Source organism: Silurus meridionalis, chromosome 12, assembly GCF_014805685.1.
Source record: "Silurus meridionalis isolate SWU-2019-XX chromosome 12, ASM1480568v1, whole genome shotgun sequence".
NCBI lineage: Eukaryota > Metazoa > Chordata > Actinopteri > Siluriformes > Siluridae > Silurus > Silurus meridionalis.
Genome location: NC_060895.1, coordinates 2385036 through 2412383, shown reverse-complemented (window position 1 = coordinate 2412383; position 27348 = coordinate 2385036). Strand labels below are relative to the sequence as shown.

At 43.9% G+C, this 27348-nt stretch overlaps 1 protein-coding gene across 1 annotated transcript in view; it reads right to left on the bottom strand.

The window, feature by feature from the left end:
* Positions 1-2515: 2515 nt before the first annotated feature.
* fat3a (FAT atypical cadherin 3a) overlaps positions 2516-27348 on the bottom strand; it is an 89904-nt gene continuing 65071 nt past the window's right edge. Inside the window, 21 exon segments of the mRNA XM_046862596.1 lie at positions 2516-3280; positions 3730-3765; positions 6182-6241; positions 7811-7921; positions 9089-9493; positions 9496-9791; positions 10871-11024; positions 12513-12957; positions 13048-13205; positions 13352-13486; positions 14097-14673; positions 14767-14991; positions 15071-15268; positions 15359-15502; positions 16694-16831; positions 16916-17130; positions 19042-19431; positions 20880-21113; positions 21215-21250; positions 21253-21367; positions 22064-22260. Of these exon segments, the coding sequence (XP_046718552.1) occupies positions 2805-3280; positions 3730-3765; positions 6182-6241; positions 7811-7921; positions 9089-9493; positions 9496-9791; positions 10871-11024; positions 12513-12957; positions 13048-13205; positions 13352-13486; positions 14097-14673; positions 14767-14991; positions 15071-15268; positions 15359-15502; positions 16694-16831; positions 16916-17130; positions 19042-19431; positions 20880-21113; positions 21215-21250; positions 21253-21367; positions 22064-22260 (4745 nt within the window). The 3' untranslated portion in view covers positions 2516-2804.

The window sequence follows — 27348 nt, the reverse complement described above, 5'->3', positions numbered from 1 at the left end:
TTCTTCTGTTGTACCATTTGGACTCAACAGAACTTTCTTCTTTACTTCATGGTCCAGTTTTTGTGTGGTTTTGTCTGAAATCTTGTTTGTTGCAAAGAAGCAAAAGGAACATGGTACTGAAACATTACAACCGTAAGAGTCAGTATTTCCACAAGCTTTAAGTTTGTCCCCACCACTAGAGGGGGCTAAATGCTTCATGTGTAATATATAGAGTTGCCGGGGGAATTTTTTATCATTCAGAATAAAATACATGAAAATAAAGCTGAATTCCAAACAATTACATTTTGAGTTAGTGGCACCGGGACCATCTAGCAGGCGTCCAATAACGTCAGAATTTTGACATCCTTTGATTGGACGCTCAGTGATGCCTTCATATTAACTTCACAGGAAAACCGTAACACACGGAAAAATGCAGTGGCTACAGTGAAAGGAGACGTGTTGAATTGTGTTTATTCGGTTTCTTGCTTTTTTAATGAGATTCATTCTGACTGGATGAGATTCCTGTGTGATGCAGCGCTCTGAGGTACGGCACTTGTCTGTAACATTGATGGTTTCGGTAACAGTTGTTGGGATGGAATACACAACCTGCCACTGCTAATATATACATAAATAATGTAATGTAATGGTGAAGTATAGAATGGGAGCCATGTTGGTTCAGGATTCCTTTTACTTTCCAGAAAGTCTCCAACCTTCCCTGCTCCAAAACAACCAATAAGCTTCCACCTCCATGTATGACTTTGGGGGTGAGGGAGTCTGATCACATTTTGGCCCAGTACTCATTGGGGATTTGTGCACCCCTACCACCACACACACACACACACACACACACACACACACACACACACACACATATATATATATATATATATATATACTCCTGAGGTACCTCGAGTGCCTTGCTCAGGAGCCCAATAGTGATCATCTACTGGTTTCTAAATTTCTACACACACACACACACACACACACACGAAAAAGTCAGACATATAAAATTTCTCAAGATTATTTTTATTCTTGCTTTGATTAAAAAACAAACCGAGAAGTTAAAAAATGCAAGTTTATACACTTTTCTTTCTTTTTTTTAAAGATTAGAGTTCTTTTAATACTGACATGATGAACAGAATGTAGAGAGGATTGATTAAACACACACACACACACACACACACACACGTGCACACTTCCTTTACAGACGTCCAGCATATTTCCCTTTTTTATATATAAACCAATGCTAAAGATTCTACAGAGACTTGGTTCTGAACAAGCGTTAGTGTGTGTGTGTGAGGCTGAGAGAGGGATCTTAATCTTTACCCAGCTCTCAATCCAATTTCATATCTACAAAAAAAAAGTAGGTGCTCGAGGAACCGAGCTGAAGAATCTATATACACTGTACAAAGTACGCAGTACGCAGCACGTCCACCAGGGGCAGCGTTTGTCCCGTCTCGCCTCAAACACACGCCAAGAACGAAACAAAATAATGGACAGGGACTCGTTCTGTTCATCTCAGGTGTGTTAATAAAACATAGAGAGAGTAGGACAGAGAAACAAACCCAACAACACATTTGTGATTTTTTTGGAGAGATGAAGAGAGAGAGAGAGAGATTAAACAAATGAGAAAGAGGGAGTGAGAGATTGAAAAATAGGTAAGCCGTAAAAGAGAGAGGGTTAGAGAGAAAGAGATGGAGAGAGAGAAATGGAATAGAAAGAGAGAGAGAGAGAGAGAGAGGTAGAAAAGCATCGCTCTCTCTCTTTCTCTTATAAGGATCTATCTCTCACTTTTTCTTTCAATAGGATTTCTCTCTCTCTTTCACCCAGTTTCTTTGTTGCATCTCTCTCACAATGGATCACTCTTTCTTTCTCTCTCTCTCTCTCTCCATTTCATCTCTTTTTCTTTACTCTTTTCATTTCCTTATTTGATCTACTTCCATCGCTTTTATTTCTTTCCTGTCTCTCCTCTCTTTTTACACTCTTCCTTTCTTTCAATTTCAATTTCCTCATATCGCTCACACTCTTCACTCTGTTTTTCCTCCGCCAGGCTTTTCTTTCTTTCCATCTCTTCACTTCCTTCCATTTTTCCCTATTTTATTTTTTACAATTCACAATCCCAGGTCAGGTCTGTGTCTCACGCCGTCATACGACATATAATACACATCCTGCTGAACTGAATCTCTCACACACACACACACACACACACACACACACACACACACACACACACACGTGTGCTAACAATATGGCTTTCAAATATACAAATGAACACAACAATTGACAGCCTTAATATATTACAGAAACTTACAAGTGGGTCGTGCTCTGTGTCTCTGTCTGTCTCTCGGGCTCTCTCTCTCTGTCTGTCTGTCTGCCTGTCTGTCTCTCTTACACACACACACACACACACACACACACAGAGATGTTGGACGGCTCGAAAAATAGTGCTATTTCTGGGGCAGATGTTAAAAAGAGCAAAGTATTACACTGTGGAGAAAGAAAGACAGACGAATAGACAGACAGATGGACAGACGGATAAAGACAGATCTATCATTTCATTGTACACTGAACTCTGGCATCATAGTGCAAAAGGAAAAGAAAAAAAAACGATAACGTGATTTAAAATTGTTTGATGAGTTTGTGCTGTTTGGCTGTACAAAACATACCACACACACACACACACACACACACACACACACAAGTAGGACATTTGTCACACACATCCATTTATCTCCATTCATCAATGTCCCATGTATCAGAGCTTCAGTCATTGAACATGTGTGCGTGTGCACATGTGTGTGTGTGTGTGTTTGAGGTGGAAGGAATCACACTTCAGTCTGTTGTGTGTATGGCTCCGTCTGTGCTTCCTCCAAACTGTCCAGACTTTCGGAATCCTCGAACCCGAAGGGGACGGAGACGTCGGACGCGGACGACGTCTTGATCGACAGATGGTCGTCCCCGCCAGCAAAGCCGCTAAGCTCCGCCCCCTCGGGTCCCAGCGGCAGCTGATGAGGCGGAAGGTATTGGCTCGGGTGGAAGTGTGGGCGGGGTCTTGACAGTGTGCTGGCCGTGGAAACGGGTTGACTGACGAGCGTAGCGTCTCCCGTGTACTCGTGTCCCGGGAGGTCACGTGACACAAACTCCTCCTCCTGAGGGGGCGGGTACTCGCTGTCGACGTCGAACCCTCCTAAATAGTAGTCCGTTTCCAAGGCCACGCCCACCACGTCCCCTGCCGGCGTCGTTTCCCCGATGTCCGCGAGCCTGGTGCTCGGCAGCCAATCAGATGTGTCCCAGTGGTATGCTGCGAAACAGAACAGCCAATCAGAAAAAGTGACAAAACCTGAAATTTTTGCAAACGTTTCCGTTTTCGCATGCAAAAAAAAACGTTTTTTTTTTCAGGGCGTGCGACAGCAAAAATAGGGGGCGGGGCATGCCTGTGGAGAGCCAATGGGGTCACATCAGAAAACAAACGCATGCGACGGTGAGTGGAGGCACAGAAGCGCAGGGACACACACACACTACACATCTTAATCCTGACCATTGGAGAACATCCACATACACACACACACACACACACACACACACACACACACACACAATAGCAGACAGTTTTTTTAAAATGGGGAACCATAAGCAGCTTGACATTTCCCAGAATGCACCAGGACATTCTGTCAGCAGTGCAGAACATTAAGGGAGGAAAAAGAACGAAAGAAAAAAGGGAGAGAGAGAGAGAGAGAGAGTGTATTTCACCTCTGCTGTAGTTTTGACCTTGATCCATAACGGAGACTGGCGGTTAGAGGAAAGACAGAAGTGTGGATCAGCGCAATGTTTACTGCACCTGTGTGTGTGTGTGTGTGTGTGTGTGTGTGTGTGTGTGTGTGTGTGTGATGCAGCCCCCCTTCCCACCTGTATGACTTGGCTGCACTAGACAAGACCTTTGCTACTCTCTCTCACACACACACCCCTCTGACTCGTTTTTTTGCGCTATGAAGACCCTTGGGGCAGAGGGCAATTCTGGAAAATGCTACACTTGAAGGTTTATGTGTGTGTGTGTGTGTGTGTGTGTGTGTGTGTGGTTACATAGAGGTCGAGATCCAGTGCATCCAGAAAGCATTCTCAGAGCTTCACTTTCATAAAGTTTCCAAAACGTAAATAAATTCATTATTTTCCTCAAAATTCTAGAAACAAAACTCCATAATGACAATGTGAAAGAAGTTTGTTTGTTCCCAGGCTTTTCCATGACACTCAAAATTGAGCTCAGGTGCATCATGTTTCCGCTGATAATCCATGAGATGTTTCTACAGCTTGATTGGAGTCCACCTGTAGACAATTCAGTTGATTGGACATGATTCGGAGGCACACACTTGTCTATAGAAGGTCCCACAGTTACAGTGTGTGGCAGAGCACAAACCAAGCCGTGAAGTCGGAGGAACTGTGTGTAGACCTCGGAGACAGGATCGTATTTCGGCACAGATCTGGGGAAGGGGACAGAAACATTTCTGCAGTACTGAAGGTCCCAATGAGCACAGTGCTGTCAATCATCCGTAAGAGGAAGATGTTTGGAACCACCAGGACTCTTCCTAGAGTGGAGCCGCCAGGCCAAACTGAGCCATCAGGGAAGAAGGGCTTTAGTAAGGGAGGTGACCAAGAACCTGATGGTCACTCTCAAAGGGCTCCAGAATTTCTCTGTGGAGATAGGAGAACCTTCCAGAAGAACAACCATCTCTGCAGCACTCCAGCAATCAGGCCTGTAAGGTAGAGTGGCCAGTTGGAAGCCACTCAGTTAGAGGCACATGACGATCCGTCTGGAGTTTGCTAAAAGGCACCTGAAGGACTTTCAGACAATGAGAAACAAAGATTAAACTCTTTGGCCTGAATGCTAAGTGTCACGTCTGGAGTAAACCAGGCACCGCTCATCACCTGGCCAGTACCATCTCTACAGTGAAGCATGGTGGTGGCAGCATCTGTAAAAGTTCTGTGAAATCATTCTGGATGCACTGCACTTAAACCAAATGCACACAATACCTCCATAGCCCTAATTTCCCAGAATTCTCCACACCTATAACAATCGCTTATGTGTGTGTGTGTGTGTGTGTGTGTGTGTGTGTGTGTGTGTGTGTGGTTACATAGAGGTCGAGATCCAGTGCATCCAGAAAGCATTCTCAGAGCTTCACTTTCATAAAGTTTCCAAAACGTAAATAAATTCATTATTTTCCTCAAAATTCTAGAAACAAAACTCCATAATGACAATGTGAAAGAAGTTTGTTTGTTCCCAGGCTTTTCCATGACACTCAAAATTGAGCTCAGGTGCATCATGTTTCCGCTGATAATCCATGAGATGTTTCTACAGCTTGATTGGAGTCCACCTGTAGACAATTCAGTTGATTGGACATGATTCGGAGGCACACACTTGTCTATAGAAGGTCCCACAGTTACAGTGTGTGGCAGAGCACAAACCAAGCCGTGAAGTCGGAGGAACTGTGTGTAGACCTCGGAGACAGGATCGTATTTCGGCACAGATCTGGGGAAGGGGACAGAAACATTTCTGCAGTACTGAAGGTCCCAATGAGCACAGTGCTGTCAATCATCCGTAAGAGGAAGATGTTTGGAACCACCAGGACTCTTCCTAGAGTGGAGCCGCCAGGCCAAACTGAGCCATCAGGAAGAAGGGCTTTAGTAAGGAGGTGACCAAGAACCTGATGGTCACTCTCAAAGGGCTCCAGAATTTCTCTGTGGAGATAGGAGAACCTTCCAGAACAACAACCATCTCTGCAGCACTCCAGCAATCAGGCCTGTAAGGTAGAGTGGCCAGTTGGAAGCCACTCAGTTAGAGGCACATGACGATCCGTCTGGAGTTTGCTAAAAGGCACCTGAAGGACTTTCAGACAATGAGAAACAAAGATTAAACTCTTTGGCCTGAATGCTAAGTGTCACGTCTGGAGTAAACCAGGCACCGCTCATCACCTGGCCAGTACCATCTCTACAGTGAAGCATGGTGGTGGCAGCATCTGTAAAAGTTCTGTGAAATCATTCTGGATGCACTGCACTTAAACCAAATGCACACAATACCTCCATAGCCCTAATTTCCCAGAATTCTCCACACCTATAACAATCGCTTATGTAGTGTGTGTGTGTGTGTGTGTGTGTGTGTGTGTGTGTGTGTGTGTGTGTGTGAGAGCCAGCACGTATGGTCTGAATCTACCTTCGTTTTCGATTGTGTCAACTGCGTCATTGACGAGTCGAATGACCGTCACTATGGAGGCTTGGAGAGAAAAATGGAAAGTGGTGAGAACGTCACACTACACTCAGATACACACACACACACACACACACTACACTCAAACAAATACATATGCGCACATATGATCACACGCTCACTCAAATACACTCACACATATGCGCTCGCGCACACATGCGCATATACACACACAGATACACTCACACAGTCGGATACACTTCCACATATACGCTCACACATGCACACACACACACAGACACACACAGACACACTTACACATATATGCTCACACACACACACAGACACACACAGACACACTTACATATATGCTCACACACAGACACACATTAACACATATACACACAGAAACACTCACACATATATGCTCACACACACACACACACACATATGCGCATATACACCCTCAGATGCACTCACACATATGCACACACAGATACACTCACACATATATGCTTACACACACACATACACAGATGCACATACACACACCCAGATATGCTTGCACATATGCACACACACACACATATGCACACACAATCAGATACACTCACACACACACACACACACACACACACACACACACACAATCAGATACACTCACACACACACACACACACACACACACACAGTCAGATACACTCACACAGTCAGATACACTTACACATATATGCTCACACATACACACACAGATACACTCACACACATACACACACACACACACAGTCAGATACACTTACACATATACGCTCACACATACACACACAATAAGATACACTCACACACATACACACACACACACACACACACACACACAGATACACTCACACAGTCAGATACACACACACACACACACACACACACACACACACACACACACACACACAGTCAGATACACTTACACACATACGCTCACACATACACACACACAGATACACTTACACATATAAGCGCATACACACTCAGATACTCACACATGCACACACATTCAGACACCCGCACACAATACACATTACACTCAGACATTCACATATGCATATTCACCCATACACACATACACACTCAAACATTTTCACATTTTAATGCACAAACACACAACACACACACTCTTTCATACGCAACCTCGCTCATTTACACAGACTTAGACACACACATTCATACACTCACTCATGTACACTCGCACATTTTTACACACACACACACACACACACACACACATACACTTACTCATATGAACACTCACACATTTGTCTCTCACACACACACACACTTGCACAAGAAAGTTTATCACACTTTCATAACAAAGTGTGTAAGTCACAGTGGAATTCAATCAGGTTTATTATATATGCGTAAATTCAGAGCTCTTATTGGTCCACTGCAGACGCTTCTGTGTTCTGATTGGCAGATGATGACCTAAGCTGTGAAAAATGAGGGTCGGCGTATGTCATCATTCAAATAAAGTGTGGATTATGGAGCCTTTCACACCCTTCAACTCTCTGTCTCACACACACACACACACACACACACACACACACACACACACTGATGAGAGGAGCCGGGGTGGGCGGGGCTTACCGTTGTCATCGCAGGAGTCTGATTGAAAGGAGCTCAGTGATTGGACCTCAGAGTTGCTTCCCTTGTTGCTGCCTGGGAAACATGTGACCTCATCCAACATGTCCACTTTCCCTGTGAAGGTCAGAGGTCAAAGGTCAAGCAGGTAAAACACTCTATGCTTTGTTCATTCGTAGGCTACGTTTTATACTTCCTGAACACACACACACACACACACACACACACACATTCACTGCTGTCAGACTGAGATGAATATAAAGTGACACTTCAATTCTGTGACCTCTCATTTTTTAATCTTTTTCTACCTCTCCTTCTGTCTCTCTCTATCCCCCTCTCCCCTTTCCTCTCTCTCCCTCTCTTTCTCCTTTACGCTCTCTCTTTCACCAACTCTCAGCCTCTTATTGTAATTCTGACAAGACACACACACTTTTGGATGTTGAGTCCCACATGGTTAAGACGATGCAGTTTTTTTTAACTTTTATTTGACTGCAGAGAAAAACTATAGAATCCTGTCCTGAGTCCCAACACTCACTCACATCACCATATCCATCCAAAAAGAGAGGGAGACATAGAAAGAGAGAGAGAGAGAGAGAGAGAGAGGGGCAAAAACTCAAAGAGAAATAAAAACAGAATTTAAAAAGAAATAAAGAACATAAGAAAGAAAGAAAGAAAGAAAGAGACAATAATAAACAAAACCCACACAACTTGAGAACGAAAGACTAGTAATTGGAGTATAATTTCATGCTCCAATGGTGGAAACTTTGATGGACCTAGTGTGTTGGTGCGTTTTGTGTTGTGCTGCGTTGTGTTGTGGTGTGCATTGTGTTGCAGTGGACCGTGAACTGCATTGCGGTGTGTTGTGTTATGATGTGGAGAACTGCATTACAATGTGTTGTGTTGTGTTATGATGTGGAGAACTGCATTGCGGTGTGTTGTGTTGTGTTATGATGTGGAGAACTGCGGTACAATGTGTTGTGTTGTGTTATGATGTGGATCACTGCATTGCGGCGTGTTGTGTTATGATGTGGAGAACTGCATTGCGGTGTGTTGTGTTATGATGTGGATCACTGCATTGCGGTGTGTTGGTTTGCTTTGCGACATGAAGAACTGCATTGTGTTGTGTTGCATTGCGACCTGGAGAACTGTGTTGCATTGTGTTGTCAAAGTGAGTTGACCTAAGAGACTTTCAAATGCTGATTTGCAATGAATAGAAGGGCAGGAAGTGTGTACACACACACACACACACACACACACACACACACACACACACTACCCCCTCACCATCTTCATCCTCCCAGCTTCTCTTGTTGCTTGGCGAGTCACACTCTGATCTGTTGGGCGCCACGCTGCACACGGCCACACCCCTTCGTGTCATACTGCCCACCCCTCTGGGTGAGTCTCCTCCCTGCTTAAACGTGCTCATTTCTGTTAACTCTGCCCCCTTTCTGTCCCCACCCCTTTTCTCCAAAGTCCCAAAGCACGGTGTGTACGCCATTGGTCTGACCGGGACCTGGGGTGGCCCCGACAAGCTCCGCCCACCCTCTGTGTAAAGACCGATGGGTTCTCCGGACAGTAAACCCCGCCCCCCCTCGGCGTAGAGGCTGATGGGGTCTCCGGGACCGCACTGCATGGGCGGGAAGTGTCCGTTAGCCTTGTGCAGCAGTGCAGCCGTAGCCGGGTCCTGACGAGCGACAGGTCGTTGCGCGAGTAGCTCTTCTGGAACACCTTCTTCCTGAAGGCCACGAACAAAAAGACGAGCGCCATGATCAGGAACAGCACCACCGCCACACCTATAAGCTCCTCTCGTCCAAAGTAGGCGGGGCCAGAGCGCATATCAGGAACCAGGACCGGTCGGACGGCACACGCTCCGCCCACAAAGCCTGGTGTGGTGCAGTTGCAGTAGAAGGAGCCGAAGGTGTTTACACAGGAGGCTCCGCCCTCACAGCGCTCACCACGTTCACACTCGTTTACGTCCTCCTCACACCTGAGACACACACACACACATTATTTAGTTATGGGTATTTATTGTTTAGATTGAGACACTGCTATAAAGTTAATATGAAAAAACACACACGCACACACTTTTATGCATGAGAGCGCATGAATTCGATTTCTTCGACCTGCCACATTCATTTTTCACCGCTTTCAACGGTTCCGCTACAGTTTTATTCTTCAAAGCACATCAAAGAAATGCATGATCGTGTGTGTGTGTGTGTGTGTGTGTGTGTGTGTGTGTGTGTGTGTGTGTGTGTGTACTTTAATTAAACCGGACTCTATATGTGTGTGTGTGTGTGTGTGTGTGTGTGTGTGTGTGTGTGTGTGTGTATCAGTGATAGTGGGGCTGGTATCAAAATCCAATATGAGTAAAAGACTGATAAAATTGTGTGTGTGTGTGTGTGTGTGTGTGTGTGTGTTAGTAATGATTAAAAAAAAAGAGAGAGAGAGAGCGCAAGAAAAAGGAATAGATGGATGAGCTGAATAGAGAGATTATTGGCTCCCTCTGCTGGTGAGAGTATGTGTTGCATTAAGCTCTGTGTTAAGAGGATTTCGTTTTACACTTCAAAACACCATCATTAACAGCATTAACACCAATACACCTTTGACACAATTAACACCATCATTTACACCAAAACTCCATTAAAACCACCATGATCACCAACGTTTATACCAATACATCATTAACACCACTATAAATTTAACACTATCATTAACACAATCACTTACAACAAAACGCCATTAACACCAATACACAAATACCACTAACACCAACATTACCACCACAATCAACCCACCATTCATTTCCTATCATTAACACTTCATTAGAGCCATTAACAACACCAACCTTAACAACAGTACACCATTAACACTCACACACACCATCATTAACACCAATACATCACTAACACCACCACTAACACCCCATTAAAACTGCCACCACCACCACTAACACCCATAACAGCACCAGTACATTGCTGAAAAACTGAAATAAAAAAAGTTCATTATTAAGCAATTTAAAGTCAAAATTTTGTGTGTGTGTGTGTGTGTGTGTGTGTGTGTACTAACGTGAGACCGCTGTATCCTCTCTTGCAGCTGCAGATGAAGGCGTTGCCGATGGGCTTACACACACCACCGTTACGGCATGGGTTCGGTGCACACACCCCAATCTCGGTCTCACAGCGCCGCCCGGTGTACAGGGGACCGCAATTACATGAGAAACCTGAGAGAGAGAGAGAGAGAGAGAGATAGACTTTAATTATTATCTTACACACACACACACACACACACACACACACACACAGCTGGACAAGCGGGTTGCGTTAATTATATGCCAGCAGGAAAATAATGGCGTCCACTGAAAACGACTGCAGAGTGATTATGCAGTAATTACTCACACACACACACACACACAGACAAAATAAATTATGAACATTCTGCGCTGATGCAATAATCACAGCTGTCATTTAGCAGGGAGTTTGTGCAGAGCTGTGTTCAGAGACTAATAGTGGGGGCTAAAAATTATTAACACACCTGATCACCTGAACACCTCTAACCAAACACTGGAACACCTCTAAACGAACACCTGAACACCTTAAACCAAACACTGGAACACCTCTAAAGAACACCTGAACACCTTAAACCAAACACTGGAACACCTCTAAACGAACACCTGAACACCTTAAACCAAACACTGAACACCTCTAACCAACACCTGAACACCTCAAACCAAACAAATGAACACCTGAACACCTCTAACCAATCACCTGAACACCTCCAAACAATCACCTGAACAACTCTAACCAAACACCTGAACACCTCTAACCAATCACCTGAACACCTCTAACCAAACACCTAAACACCTCTAAACAATTACCTAAACACCTCTAACCAAACACATGAACACCTCTAAACGAACACCTGAACACCTAAAACTAAACCCTGGAACACCTCTAAACGAACACCTGAACACCTCAAACCAAACAAATGAACACCTGAACACCTCTAACCGAACACCTTAACACCTCTAACCAATCACTTGAACACCTCTAACCAATCAACTGAACACCTCTAACCAAACACCTATACATCTCTCACTGAACACATTAACACGTCCAACCAATCGCCTAAACACCTCTAACCAAACACATAAACCTATAACCAATCACCTGAACACCCCTAACCGAACACCTGAGCACCTCGAACCGAACACTTGAACACTTCTCACCAAACATCTGAACACCTCTAACCAAATACATGAACACCTCTCACCTCAACACCTCAAACTAAACAAATAAACACATGAACACCTATAACCAAACATCTGAACACCCCTAAACCAAACACACGAATACCTTGCACCGAACACCTAACCACTTCTAACCGAACACCTGAACATTTGAACACCTCTAAGTGAACACCTTAACATCTCTTACCAAACACCTATACACCTCTCACCAAACACCTGAATGCCTAAACACCAGCAGATCATGCTGTGTACAAACAAAATGAATGTTTATTGTGTATAATAAAAGTTAGTAAGAGGATGCCTGGGCAATGAAATGGGTTCAAATAAGTATGTAAATCAATCCTACTGAAGCACACACACACACACACACACATATATACACACACACACACATATATATATATATATATATATATATATATATATATATATATATATATATACACACACACACACACACACCTCCGTTGGGCAGGCTGGTGCAGGTGGCTCCGTGGGCACAGGGTTGGCGTGCGCACGGCTCATGGTGAAGCACGCATCCAAGCGTTACCTCACCCAACGCCGTCACCTCCACGAGTGTGTGTGTGCGCGCACGAGTGTGTGTGGCCGCCGGTGCTTGTTTGTTGTGCAGCGGCAGCTCCTCGTCGTTCAGCGCCAACGAATCCAGGCAGCCCTGGAAACCATCGCTGAGCCGTGCCCCCAGTGAAATGGACCAATCAGGGCCAGGGAATCGGGAAATGGGCGGGGCCCGCTGCGTCCAGTCGTCTAATGAGAGGCTGCTGGAGTTTCGGCCCAACTCGAGTGTCAGGTGATGCCAGTGGCCATCACTGATTAGTTGGCTGGTAGCAGCGAGGACTCCGCCTCCTTCTGAACAACCAAGGTGTAGCTGGACGTGTCCGTCCTCCATCTGTCAATCAATCAAACACAGAGAGAGAAAGAGCTTACAATGGAATTCAATACGACACTATTTGGTGTGTGTGTGTGTGTGTTTGTGTACCTTCAGCATTGCACAGGGCGTGGGGTGTGTGTACAGGATCACTCCGCTACTCTGCAGCGTTCGGATGCGGAGCTGCAGTTTCACCTCGTCACTCTTGCCGCCGTCAGTCACATGGTAGTTGATAAAACTGCTGCCGTAGAAACTCAGAGAGGTGTGACCTGGCGTGGCGCACACACACACACACACACACACACACACACACACACACACAGTTTTACTAAACCCCTCTCTCAAAACCCTTAGTCTAACACAATTGCACTTAGTTGGAGCCAACACACACACACACACACACACACACACACACCTGCACACGCTCCTAGTTTCCCTGGTGGACACTGGCAGGCAAACGGTCCTCGGTTGTTGTCCGTCTTCACACACTGCATGTCATCAGGACACACCACGTCCTCACACACCTCTGACATCGCAGAACATCGTCCATCTATCACAAAAACAGGCATATCAAGATAGTTGCCAGGGGTCAGTTCCAATACTCTAGCAGCTATTCTCACACACACACACACACACACATACACACACTAGCTGATAAACTTAATCTGGGCTATTTTGGAAATATTCCTAGTTGGAAACTTATCAGTAATTAATGGGAATTTGTGGAAATTTTGCAATTGGGTGAAATGTATATAAACTGTACACTGTACCATATACAAACATAAATATAAACATTCTGTTTGGTCATAAGCTGAAATGCATGCAAACTGATACAGATTTTGGAAAAAAATTACACTTTGACTTTTATTTAATTGCTAGTATATGAAAAGTTTCCAGTTTTCAAAATCTTAGTTAACAAAATGTAGTATTTGTATAAGTATTTGTATCCCTCCCCCTAGGATAAATGATCAGAGTATAATCTGGTGGTGTGGTAGTGGTAGTTTCATGAGATAATTTTTTTTATAAGCAGGAAACTTTTTTTCTTGTTAGATTTACAGTGTTGCAGTGCGTAAGAAAAACTGTGTTCCGCTGGGGAATTTTGGGCTGGGGGGTGAATACTTTTGCACCGCATGAGCGGTGTTTGAGTTGCGATTCCTCACCGGTGCAGACGCAGCGAGCACTGCGTTGAAATCTTGGTGAGACGAAGCTGCTGGTGCTGGTGGTGTATGTGAGCATAGCGTGAGTGTCGAGCGTGATGGTCTGTTCGCATCGCGCCTCCCCACACTCCAGGCCTGAACAGTTTTTATCGAGAATGGCGGAAACACGCAGGACCTGCTCGAGCCGCCGTCGCGCCGCGCTAAGCTTCTGGCTCACCAGCGCTGCCGCCAGAAAGCCGCCACCCCCTGGAGCCTCGACAGCCAATAGGAGGTCGAGCTGACCTGTGGTCTCCACTGGTTGCACGCTGAGCACGTGCAGGGCGTCGAGCGTCGCTGTTCCCATGGCGTCCGCGATGGCGCGGCGAACGGCGGTGAGGTGGCGTGAGACAAAGTCATGCGGCAAGACGCGTTCAAAGCGAACCGTAACGGCGTGACGCAGCATCGCAGCTGACGCCCACTCCACATACACACTCACGGGCACGCTCACGGAGAAGCGGCCATCTGTCACCGTGGCATTTAGTGAGTAGCGGCCCGCGTCCAAACCGGAAAGAGCGATAATGCGTCCATCACGAGGATTCACCTGAGACAAAGATGGAGGATTTGTAGTATTTTGTATACACTGTGAGAAAGCAATATATGTAAAACACACACACAAACACACACACACACACACCTTAAACAGGCTGTTTTGCTGGTGTGTGTGTCCATAGGTGAGAATGTCAAACGCGTCCTGGTCCGTAGCGTGAATCTGTCCAATCACACCCCCAGGGAACTCGTCCTCCACTGTGACAATGTGGACGTGAAGCGGAGATGCTACAGGCACGTGCACGCTCTCTTCAATCACTCGCACATGCACAAGTGTTGTCGATGACAACATCGGTCTGCCGGAGTCCCGGGCCTGGAGCACCAATATTGGTCGTTAAGTACACTCAAGTATACAAGCCTGGTTACTACAGCATTAACGCTCTTGCTCTCACCTCAACCTGTACAACATACTCCATTCTCTCGGATCTGCGAAACATCTGATTGGATGTTATAAGTCCCTCCCTGTCCATTGCGAACCACAACCCCTCATTTCCTAAGAGGATGCGGAAGTAAAAAGGTGGACCGTTGTGGGCGGCGTCTTTATCGATGACCGACAGTTGCAGGATGCTTGTCCCGATTGGCTTGTTCTCCTGTCAAAGAGAATTTCAGGTGCATCAGATGCTGTGTATGTTTAGATATTTTTAATTTGCTTATCTCTTATTGTCAGTCATCGGATATACCTGAATAACCGCCGTGTGATTGGCTGGAGAGAAAATTGGCGGGTTGTCGTTGATGTCAGAGATGTCGATGTTAACGATCACAGTCGAAGACATGGAGGGAGTTCCACTGTCCAGAGCTCGTACTGACAATGCATAACCCACAATCTAGAGAGCCAGCAAGGAGGAGAGCCAGCCAGGAGAAAAGCCATATAAGGTGAGAGAACGACAGGATGTGAGACAGACGGACAAGAGAAAAAGACAGCAGGAAAGACAGACAAAAAAGAAAGTTAGACAGGGAAAGTAACAGACAGAATAAGACACATGATGAGAGTCAAATAGGAGGAGAGATAAAAAGAAGGACAGACAAGATAAGAATCAAATGGGAGCAGAGAAAGACAGGTGAACAGTCAGAAGGATGATAGTCAGGCAGTGGGAGAGACATATGATAAGAGACAGACAAGAGGAGACACAAATTATATGAGAAACAGACAGAAGGAGAGACAGACAAGAAGGAAAGTCAGACATGAGGAAAAACCGGCCAGAGGAGAAAAAGAAAAATATAATAGATGAAATAGAGACATAATACAAACAATACATTTAAATTATATTTAAAGCCCCAATTCAGTCTGAAAGACTGCAAGTGTCTTTTTTTAAATTTTAATTCAAGAATAACAAAGCGATGATGTCAGAGTTCTAATGAAAGAAAAAAATTTTGGTTTTCTGCACGCATTAATTGTTCCTCTGAATTCGCTCAGAAGGTGTTGATACATTTTCTATTGCAGCAGCTCGGCTGCAAATCTCAGGCTTTAATTCGCAGCTTCCGTAGTACCACCTCACTCGCAGGGAACACACAAGCGCTAATTAGCTGCTAATGAACAAAGACTTAGGCCTGTCAGCATGAAGACGGATTTGAGAAAGAGACTTATTCAGAACGTTCACGGAAGTGCAAATGCTTTTGGAGAGAGAACTCTGAGAGAGTTCGAGCTTATTATAAGAGCAAATAGTGACTAAATAAGGAATAGGATTATCAAAAAGAAGAATATTATGGTCAGGTGTCCACAAAATTTTGGGAATATAGTGTAAAAACATGGCATGAACATTCACTAAAAATTGAAGTAGATCAGAGCATCGCATGATATTGAGACCTTCTTAGAGCCCTTTTTTTGTTTAATACCTGACCTTCAGTTGTATTTTATGCACTTGATTCCTGAGGCAACATTCCAGGTTTAAGGGTCACTTTCAGACACTGAAACTCGCAAGCAGAACTGATTTGTATCTCTGACTCAAGCGACATCCGATCGTTCGGTCTCTATGTCACGATGGGCTCGTTGTCATGAAAACCCTCGTTTCCCTCACCGTTTCCCGATCCAGCTGTTTGTTGACTTTGATCTGGCCTGTCACCGGCTCAATGAAGAACTGGTTCTCGCGGTCGCCGCTGACGATGGAGTACAGGATCTCGCCATTCTCCCGGCTGTCGATGTCCTCGGCTGTCACCTAAGCAACCAGACCAACACGTCAGCTCAAATGCCGGAGCAGACTTATTGTTCTTTTTCCTTATCGGGTTGTCGCTATGGTTACCTTGACGACCGCGTCGCCGATGTTGGCGTCCTCCCGGATGATGGCGCTGTAAACATCCCGGCCGAACATGGGTGCATTATCGTTGACGTCTGTGATGTTGATGTTCACCATGGCGACGGCCGTGAGGGGCGGGCTTCCACCGTCACGGGCCTCGACCGTGAGAAAGTAATCTTTACACGTCTCAAAGTCCACAGGGTGAGACACGGAGATCAATCCTGCAGACGCACACACACACACACACACACACATACACGTCTTAAAACACACACTATACACACTACAAAGGTCATCTATATATAGTACTGTACTTTCTTCTGTGGGTGCGAAGGAGAATAATGTGCTTTACAAAACACACTGTATGGAGAATAGCTTTAGCATATAGACTGTATGGTCAAAGGTTTGTGGACACCTGACCATCAGTTTGGAATGGGCTCTTTTCAAACATCTCATTCCATATTTAGTCCCTATTTGCTCTAATAACAACCTCCACTCTTCTGGGAAGACATTCCACTAGATTTCATGGAGATATGTGAGATTTTTTTCAGCCATAAGGGCGTTAGTAAAGTCGGGTACTGATGGAGGTGAGGTGAGGAGGCCTGGGGTGCAGTCAGAATTTTAATTAATCTCAATAGTGATGAAATTTAGAGCTCTAAAGCAGGAATATCTTCCACTCTAACCCAAATAAATCAGATCTTCATGGAGCTGGCTTTATTCACAGGGAAATTGTCATGCTGGAACAGGTTTGGGTCTTCTGGTCATGTCAAGGGAACATTTCAAAGTCCTGTGTCCAAAAACCCTATGTGTGCCTTGAACATTATGGTAACAGTTTGAGGAAGAACCACATATGGCAGGAACTGACAGATGTCCCAATTCTTTTGGCCATACTGCGTGTATGTGCAAAGCAATTATTATGGAAACTTTGAGCAAACGTGAGCTGTAAGCTGAAAAGTGTGTGTGTGTGTGTGTGTGTGTGTGTGTGTGTGTGTGTGTGTGTGTGTGAACGAGATTAAATGCGTGAAGTGGCAGGCGGCTGCGATTTAGGACACAAACGTCCTCGGGCTGTCTATATCTCAGCTTTATATACTGGCTAGAACAGTAAGAGCTGAATTGTATTATAGACTGAAATGTGTGTGTGTGTGTGTGTGTGTGTGTGTGTGTGTGTGTGTGTGTCCTATAACTCCTATGGTCAAATTAGCATAGATAAATTTCCGCCAAACCAATTCCAATCCTTTTTTTCATGACAGATTCTATTCAAACTCCAGAACAATCAGGTTTAGCAAGCAACCAAAGCATTGAGCAGCATCAACAGTGATGTCCCAGTCATCTTAGCATTTTTATGCGAAATATTTATAAAAAAAATTGTTTAGCAAGTGCTGCAAAATCTGTATATAATAACTGTATCGCACAGTGAAGCAATCATATCACGCTAACTAGAAAGTTAAATGTCGGGTAAGTGTACTTTTGTTAGCTGACTAACATCAGCTGTAACAGTTCGGGACACTTTATCAAATCTTAAGGTTCCATTTAGCCGTCTAACCAAAATTAGCAGCGAAATGTCAAAAAACATCTCAGAAATCCTGTCAGGTTTGGCAATAAAAAAAAAGAAAAGAAAAATCTCAGAAATTCAGGTTTGGCTCAGGTTTGCTATCTAACAAATATTAGTAGTACAAATTCTGAAAATATTTTTTTAAATCCTGTCAGGTTTGGGTCAGGCTATCTAACCAACATTAGCATAAAAAAAAAAATGCCATGTTAGCTAGCTATCCAGTATAGATTAGCCACATTTATAAAATTGACTGTCGGGATAACAAAATATCACATTGATATATTAGCTGACAACTTTTGATTGATGCTTCTGAAATTGTGTTAATTGACAAATGAAACATTTAGCGACCATAAACAAGCCATGCTATGACCTGAGATTTGATACTAAACAAACAGTATTAAATGTTATATTATTTCCATTAGTCAGAATAGACTAGTAGTCTAATAGTTTTCTAGCTACAGGACAATACTATAGTTTGCCACTTAGCATGCTACTGATCTAGCATCTGGGACACAGCTATACCTGTGCACTTAGACCCTTCATTATATATAGTATGTAAGTATAAGTTTTGTCCTCTCACCTGTGTGTGTTTCGATGCTGAAGTGCCCTTGAGTGTTCCCTGACCGGATGCTGTAATAGATGTCGGCATTAGTGCCGATGTCCTTGCTGTGCGCATGGACACGCAGCACTGCAGTTCCAGCTGCTGCATCCTCGCCCAGCGTGGCGCTGTAATCACGTCGCTCGAACACTGGAGGGTTGTCATTTACATCCAGCACGGCGATCGTGAGGTTGGCGAGAGATGAGAGACGGTAGGGGACGCCTAAGTCAGAAGCCCGTACCACCACAAGGTACGAGGATTGGACCTCGCGGTCCAGCGGGCGCTCCAGAGCCACCACACCAGTCCACTTATCGATGGAGAAGACGCCTTCGGCCGAGTCTACGAGTGAATACACAACTTTGCGGCTCTCACCTGAGACACAAACATAGCACAAGGGAGAAGGTGGTTACAGATCAACAACCGATATGTAACTAACAAATGTCTGGTTAATTTCTTCAAGGTTTTTGCCCCTTGAAGAACCTATTTTTTTGACTAACGATTATATCGTATAACTTCACAAGGGCCTTTCCATATTTTCACTTGTTTTAACACAGGACTGCTTTGGAAAGTTAAAAGACCAACCCAAAGTTGTAATTTCTTGCCAACAACCTCTAAAAATACACCCCCTTCATTTATCAGTAACAGGACATGCTAGTCACTTAGAACTGCATGAAGTACTACCATGATATAGCGATATAGTATAATGTACTACCAAGAGTCTCCATCAAATAGTAGACTTCAAGACTTCAGACTTCAAGAACAGAATCAGGATTTGCTTGTTGTATTAATTGACTTGTCCAAAACCTTTGTTGCGATGAACAAACTGTTATGGAATAATATCCTCCAAAAGCGTAACTAAAATAACAGTCATCCTTCAGGAGGTAGACGTGTCCTTAAGCAGGATTGGATTCGAGGTATTTTAGTGCGAGTAAACCTGTATCCCCCCGACCAGGCTGTCAGTGTGTTTCATATCCTACTCTATCAAGAGATAAAACAAAACACCAGATTCATCACAGGATTCTGGCTGAACGAAATGAGATTTCATGACGGTACAAAAGCCGCTTCTTGCCACATACCGAAGCCAAGAGGATGCCCATGAAACTGTGTACAAGGAAATAGGGTTGAAACCTTTTTTTGGAGGTTTTATTGGAAACCACAGTAATATAGTAGACGTTTCCTGGCAGCATTTGATCAGACCTTAGTGTATTTGGGGCAACTGGGAAAATCTGAACAAACCCTTCGCACTTTTGACATCATTTCAGCAGATGCTTGGCATTTTCCTCAAGGGCAAAAAATGTTATCCTGCAAAAGGGATGGTAACACATCCATAACATTTTACATTCATGGCATTTGGTAGACGCCCTTATCCAGAGCAACTTGCAACCAAGAAGTTAAATACCTTGTTCAAGGGCCCAGCAGTGCCAACTTGTGGTGGCGGAGGTGATATTTGAACTTGTGACCCTCCGATTCTAGAGTCCAATGCCTTAACCACTAAACTACCACCTCTACAGCCTTTCAACTCCTGTACATCACACCTATCCAAATGTGGTCACTACACAGAAAGGGATCCTGTCCAGATAACTGCTTGCTTCTCCTGGGATAAAAAGGCGGTATTAAAAAAAATGGCCTGCCTCAAGGTGCGCTTATTTTCGAATGAAATGCAAATGAAAGCCACCAGTGGTGGAAACAAAAGCGATGTGAACGAAGGCATGTAGCGACACTGCAGAGCCAATCGCACACAGGAACTCATCAATAATTCAGTGCAAGTTCGAAACCCCTATGTGTGTGTTTGTGTGGGTGTGGGTGTGTGCGATTCGCACCCAGGTCGGGATCAATGGCATTTAGCTGTGTGAGTAATGCTTTCGCCGCCGTGTTCTCGTAAATGCTGGTCTCGTAGTGGGCAGAGCCAAAGCGAGGTGGGTTATCATTAACGTCCAGTAGCGTGATGGAAACCGTCGCCTCGCACGAAAGCCCGCCCCCGTCTGTCGCCCTGGCAACAAGCGAGTAGCGCTCAACTTTCTCCCGGTCTAATGACGTCGCTGTTTTTAGCTCTCCTGCAACACACACACACACACACACACACACACACACGTCATGATAGATAAACAGACAGATAGGCAGATAGACAGACAGATAGATAGATAGACAGACAAACCTGTGTAAGGATGTATAGTGAAGTCCTCAGCCCCGCCCCTGACAGTGTATACTGTAGTTGTGCGTTAGACCCGATGTCTGCATCTGTTGCCTTCACCCTCAGGATCTGATTTCCTATGGGGATATCCTCCGAGATCGATGCAGTGTACACCACCTACACACACACAAATAGATACACAAACAAATAAAGCATAGATACATGGACATAAAGTAAAATGTTTGTTAGTGTGCGTTGGTGTGTGTTGGGCGTATTGGTGTGCATTGGCGTGTATTGTTGTGTGTTAGTGTTTGTTGTTTTTGTGTTGGTGTCCGTTGTACATTAGTGTTTGTTGGTGTGTGTTGTGTATTATTGTGTTGGTGTACTGTATGTGGGTGTGTTGATGTGTGTTGATGTACACTGGTGTATGTTAGTGTGTGTTGTGTATTGGTATGCATTAGTGTGTGCTAGTGTGTGTTAGTGTGGGATAATGTGCGTTGATGTACATTGGTGGATGTTATTGTGTGTTGTGTATTGCATTCGTGCGTGTTAGTGTGTGTTGGTGTCTGGTGGTGTCTGTTGGTGTGTGTTAGTGTTTTTTTGTTTTTGTACGTCGATCTGGATAAGGCGTCTGCTAAATGCCATAAATGTAAATGTAGTGTGTGTTAGTGTGTGTTGGTGTCTATTGGTGTCTGTTGGTGTGTTAGTGTGTGTTGGTGTGTGTTGGTGTGTGTCGGTGTGTGTCGGTGTGTGTCGGTGTGTGTCGGTGTGTGTTAGTGTGTGTTGGTGTCTGTTGGTGTGGGTTGGTGTTTATTGGTGTGGGTTGATGGGTATTGGTGTGTGTGTTGGTGTGTGTCGCTGTTCATGTCTCACCGGGTCACACACAGGGCTGTTGTCATTGGCATCATTGACAAGCACATGGACGGTTGCCATGGCAACATGGAGGCCGTCCGTTGCAGTGACGTTGATAACGTAACGCTCTTGCTGCTCGCGATCCAGTGGCCGCTTCACATACAGCTTCCAATCAGAGGAGAGTAAACTCAGGGCAAACACATCGCCACGATTACCACCTGCATGTCGGGAAAGAAACACACTACTTAACTAGTAATATGTGTAACTAGTTTTGTAGCTAATCATACGTATACCTAGTCATGTGTGTCACTAATAGTCTTGTCGCTAGTCATACATGTATTCAGTCTTGTTGTTACTTATATGTCTATCAAGTCATATGTGTAGCTAGTCATTGGTGTAGCTACTCTTGTGGCTAGTCATGGGTGTAACTGGTTTTGTGGCTAGTCATTGGTGTAGCTACTCTTGTGGCTAGTCATATGTGTAGCTAGTCATACATGTAACTGGTTTTGTGGCTAGTCATGGGTGTAACTGGTCTTGTGGCTAGTCATGGGTGTAGCTAGTCTTGTGGCTAGTCATGGGTGTAGGTAGTCTTATGGCTAGTCATGGGTGTAGCTATTCTTGTGGCTAGTCATGGGTGTAACTGATCTTGTGGCTAGTCATGGGTGTAACTGGTTTTGTGGCTAGTCATGGGTGTAACTGGTATTGTGGCTAGTCATGGGTGTAGGTAGTCTTATGGCTAGTCATATGTGTAGCTAGTCATACATGTAACTAGTTTTATAGATGGTCATGTGTCCTGCTATTCAAACATGTACTTAGTCTAGTAGATAGTCATGTGTTCTAAGTCATACATGTAACTATTAGTTCGACATATGCGTAGTAAGTCAAACATGTGTCTAGTCTTGTAACTGTGTATGTAGACATGTAGCTAGTTGTAGCTAGCTATATGGGTAGCTAGTTATACTGTACATGTAACTAGTATTGTAGCTAGTCATATATCTAGCTAGTCATACATGTAACTAGTCTTGTAGCTAGTCTTGTAGCTAGTCATACATGTAGCTAGTCTTGTAGCTAGTCATACATGTAGCTAGTCATTCATGTGTATTGTAGTTAAACATATGCACAGATGGTTTTCTAGCTAGTCTTGTGTGTAATGTGCCTATTATTAGTCAAATTTGTAAATAGTTAATACATTAATTTTACATTTCTAACAAAGAAAACAGGGTAGAAAAGCAGGTACAATGTAGTTTTCCGTCTCACACTCATCTCACAGTTTATCTCACACACACACACACACACACACACACACACACACACACACACACACACACAGTAGCACAGAAGTAGCTTCTGCCAGTCTTGCCAGGCTCATAATACCAAATTGTAATAATCAAACATTTTATTTTCATGTACAATATTACAGTCAAACACTAATGAGCAGCAACAATTTATCCACACACACACACACACACACACACACACACACACACACACACACACACACAATGACAGAGACAGAGGAAAGAGAGAAAATGGAAGGATGATGGATAGAATGAATTAAAAGAGAACAGTAATCTGAAACAGTTGGCTCAATAAGTGCTCAATCAGAGTGCTCTTAGGCAGATATGTACACACACACACACACACACACACACACGTGTACACACATTTATCTAAATAAACAGTGCAATTTAATTCTGTTGGAGGCAAATAACACATAGAAAGGATTTTGTCAGTCACTTTATTGCCTCTTTTCCTCCATCGCTCTCTCTCTCTCTCTCTCTCTCTCTCTCTCTCTCTACATCTCATTCACTTATTCACACAATATCTCTCTCCTTCCTATTTATTTATTCACACACACAATCTCTTTCTCATATTCACTTATTCACACAATTCTCACTTCCTTTTCTCTAACTACAATTTCCATCTCTATCGCTCTTTTATTCACTCATTCACACAATCACTCTCTCTTTTTCACTCCCTCACACATCTCTCTTTCTCTTACTCACTTTTTCCAACCATGTATCTTTCTTTTATCCACTCGTTCGCACGATCTCTCTCTCTTTTTGTGTTTACGTGTTTACCTAATCTCTCTCTTTCTCTCTCTCCTTTACACAATCTCTCTTTCTTCCACTTACTCACACAATCGCCGCTCTCTTTTATTCTCTCTTTCTTACTGTTATTTGCTATTTAATCATTTTCTGCTTTTGAGTCAACAAAAGGGACGTCATCCAATCACCAAACACACACACACACACACACACACACACACACACACTAAAGCAAGCAGCCTCTATTTCTCATTTACGGCATTCTTATGAAACACACAGGCAGAGGTCAGGCAGAGCATGGACAATTTAAATCAAAACAATCTGAAATGATAAAATGAGGTCTATTTATTACACACACACACACACACACACACACACACACACACACACTCATTAACCTTTAAATCAACATGTTTAACCTTATACTAAATTATCACTATATAAATAACTATAACATAATGAAATATGTGTGTGTGTGTGTGTGTGTGTGTGTGTGTGGTTGCGTGTGACTAAGAACAATTAAATCTAATAATGGTCATGAACTCTATACTCTGTAGGAAATAAAAAACAGGGTGTGAAAAGATCAGCGTGTACATGGGCAGCTGCAATAGACGAAGCCCCGCCCTTCAATAAAAAATACAACCCGGTGATTGGATAACACAGTTTCATCTTTCCTAATTTATTATGTTTTTTGATATATAATTCAGAAAGTATCCATGCAGGCGCGCCGCCAAGAGCGGACAGACTTTACCATATGGAGGTGCGTCTGCTCTTACTAACTGTGTTGATGTTCGCGAGATGCAGTCATTGTGCTTCGGTGTACCTTCTGTCTAGACGATTTACAGCCGGCGTATTTATGGTGTTAGCTTTCGTTTATTCCGCTTTGTTTATTATCAAAACGGTGCAGCCAAATGTACGGGGACTTCCGCCTTTCATAACCCATATGCAGTTCCTCAAACCTTAGACCCAAACCTCTTCCAGCAAAAAAGCCAGCTCCATGAAGATCTTCTATTCATGGGTTGGAGTGGAGGATCTTCCTGCTAATGAGCTCTAACGCTCAAACCTATTGAGATGAATGTGAATGTTGACTGCACCCCAGGGCTCCTCACCTCACCTCCATAATCCCTGACTTCCCTACCACCCTTGTGGCTGAACAAAATCTTACACATCTCCAAAAAAATCTAGTGAAACAGTTTCCCAGAAGAGTGGAGCTTTTTAGGAAAGCAAACGGGGACAGCATTGATCAGATGTCTACAAACTTTTGTCAACCACATCAACCATATGGTTTTATGTGCTCTGAGGTGGTGGTTCAATGGTTAAGGCTCTGGGTTACTGATTGGAAGGGCGAGGGGTTCAAGCCCCGGTATCGCAGACTGCAACTCTTGGGGCCCTTGAGCAAGGCCCTTAACCTTCTGAGCTCCAGGGGAGCTGTATCATGGCTGACCTTGCACTCTGACCCCAGTTTTTATGCAAAGAAATTCCTTTTCTTTCTTTTTTCTCTCTTCTTTTCTGATCACCACAGAGATTTGAGTTGCCTGTCAAACCAAAGCAGTCTGGCTTGGACCAGATCTTCCTCCGGGCTCTTTTCCATGGTCAAGTCATTTCACCGCATACAACTGGATGTTTTTTGCACAATTTTGTGTACTAACTGAAAATTGGGAACTCGGGTTGTTGGTGCCTCGTTTAAGAAAATCCCAGCGTACGACCTCACTGGGATCTTCTCAAACGAGGTACCAACAACCAAAAATCACACTTTTCACCCATTCTGGTGTCTTTTGCAGACGCCCTGATCCAGAGAGGGTAAGGGTTAAGGGCCTTGCTCAAGGGCCCAGCAGTGGCAGCATGGCATTCCTGGGGTTTGACCTTGTGAACTTCCGATTCCAAAGCACTGAGCCTCCACCTCCTATGAACCGAACCCCTGTGTTATTTCCAAACTCGTAAGCAGGGAAGCAGGTGTATCTAACAAAGTGGCCTTCGAAATTGGTGCCCGAGAGTTTTTTTATTTCCTGTCCATCTCGTCCTCTTCACTTTCTCACTGCTTGTCTCTCTCTGTCGCTCAATCTATCACTCTATCACTACATCTCTCTTTTGGTCATTCTTTATTATGTGTTGATATCGCACTTCTTTCTGGAAGAAGTGAAGAGTCCATTAGTCAGCATTTGACCTTTGAGTCTGTCTGAAACTGGAGGGATTTCGAACATTAAAAGAAAGAGAAATGGACGTAAAAGATGAGAAATAAATGAAAAAAAAGGTTCACAGTATCCAAGGATCATCCCAGGCAGTACATATATATCTACATAGAACTGTAATTCTCTCTCTCTCTCTCTCTCTCTCTGTGTTTGTGTTTGTGCGCATGTTATAAAGTGGAAACTTTATATAATGAAATTTAGAAACTGTTTACAGTTTAATTTTAATTCTGCTTCAGAAAATGTGTGTGTGTGTGTGTGTGTGTGTGTGTGTGTGTCCAGGAACTCATGAATTATAAACCATGGGAGCTCCCAAATGCATTGTCATGAATTTCTAAAGTGATATTCAGACTGCACCTGAGAGAGAGAGTGTGTGTGTGTGTGTGTGTGTCCTCGATAAAGAACTCCCCACCACGCAAGACATTTTTCAAAAACCTCTAACTCCATTTGACAGTGTGTGATGAGGCGCACAGCTGGTTATTTCGTATACAAATTAATAGAAAGCTCATCGTGGCTGTGTGTGTGTGTGTGTGTGTGTGTGTGTGTTACTGATTTACTCTTCATTTTCACTCCAAAGTCAAGTGTGTGTCTAGATTTCCAAAACTCTGAGTGCACTACAGGGACTTGTTTCGGTTTCATCATTTCATTTCTTTTTGAATCTATGATTCTTCTGAGCTAAATAAACAGTTATATTTTTCTACCACTAGGGGGAATCTGTGTTTTGCTTCCTTAGAAAAAAAAACAACCCAGTTTATGTTTATGTCCTTAGGCAGGCAGGATTTTTTAAATCAGAATTTACACACTCCTGTGCTAAAGCCTGTCTTGTCGAAAAGGATGTTGCTAAGACAGAGGTGTGGTTTAGAAATACAGGATAAACACACCCCTAGTACCAAAAAATGTCTTTGCACCCGGTCAGAAATCATTCTGCTATAAATATTGCATTGGCAGCAAAATAAAATCACAATAGTACTGAGAAACGTGGACCTTGAAAGCCTTGAGGAGTTGTCCCCTTTATAGGTTTATCTACTGTACCTTTAATATGTGCAGAAACATGTTGACTAGAGTGACCACA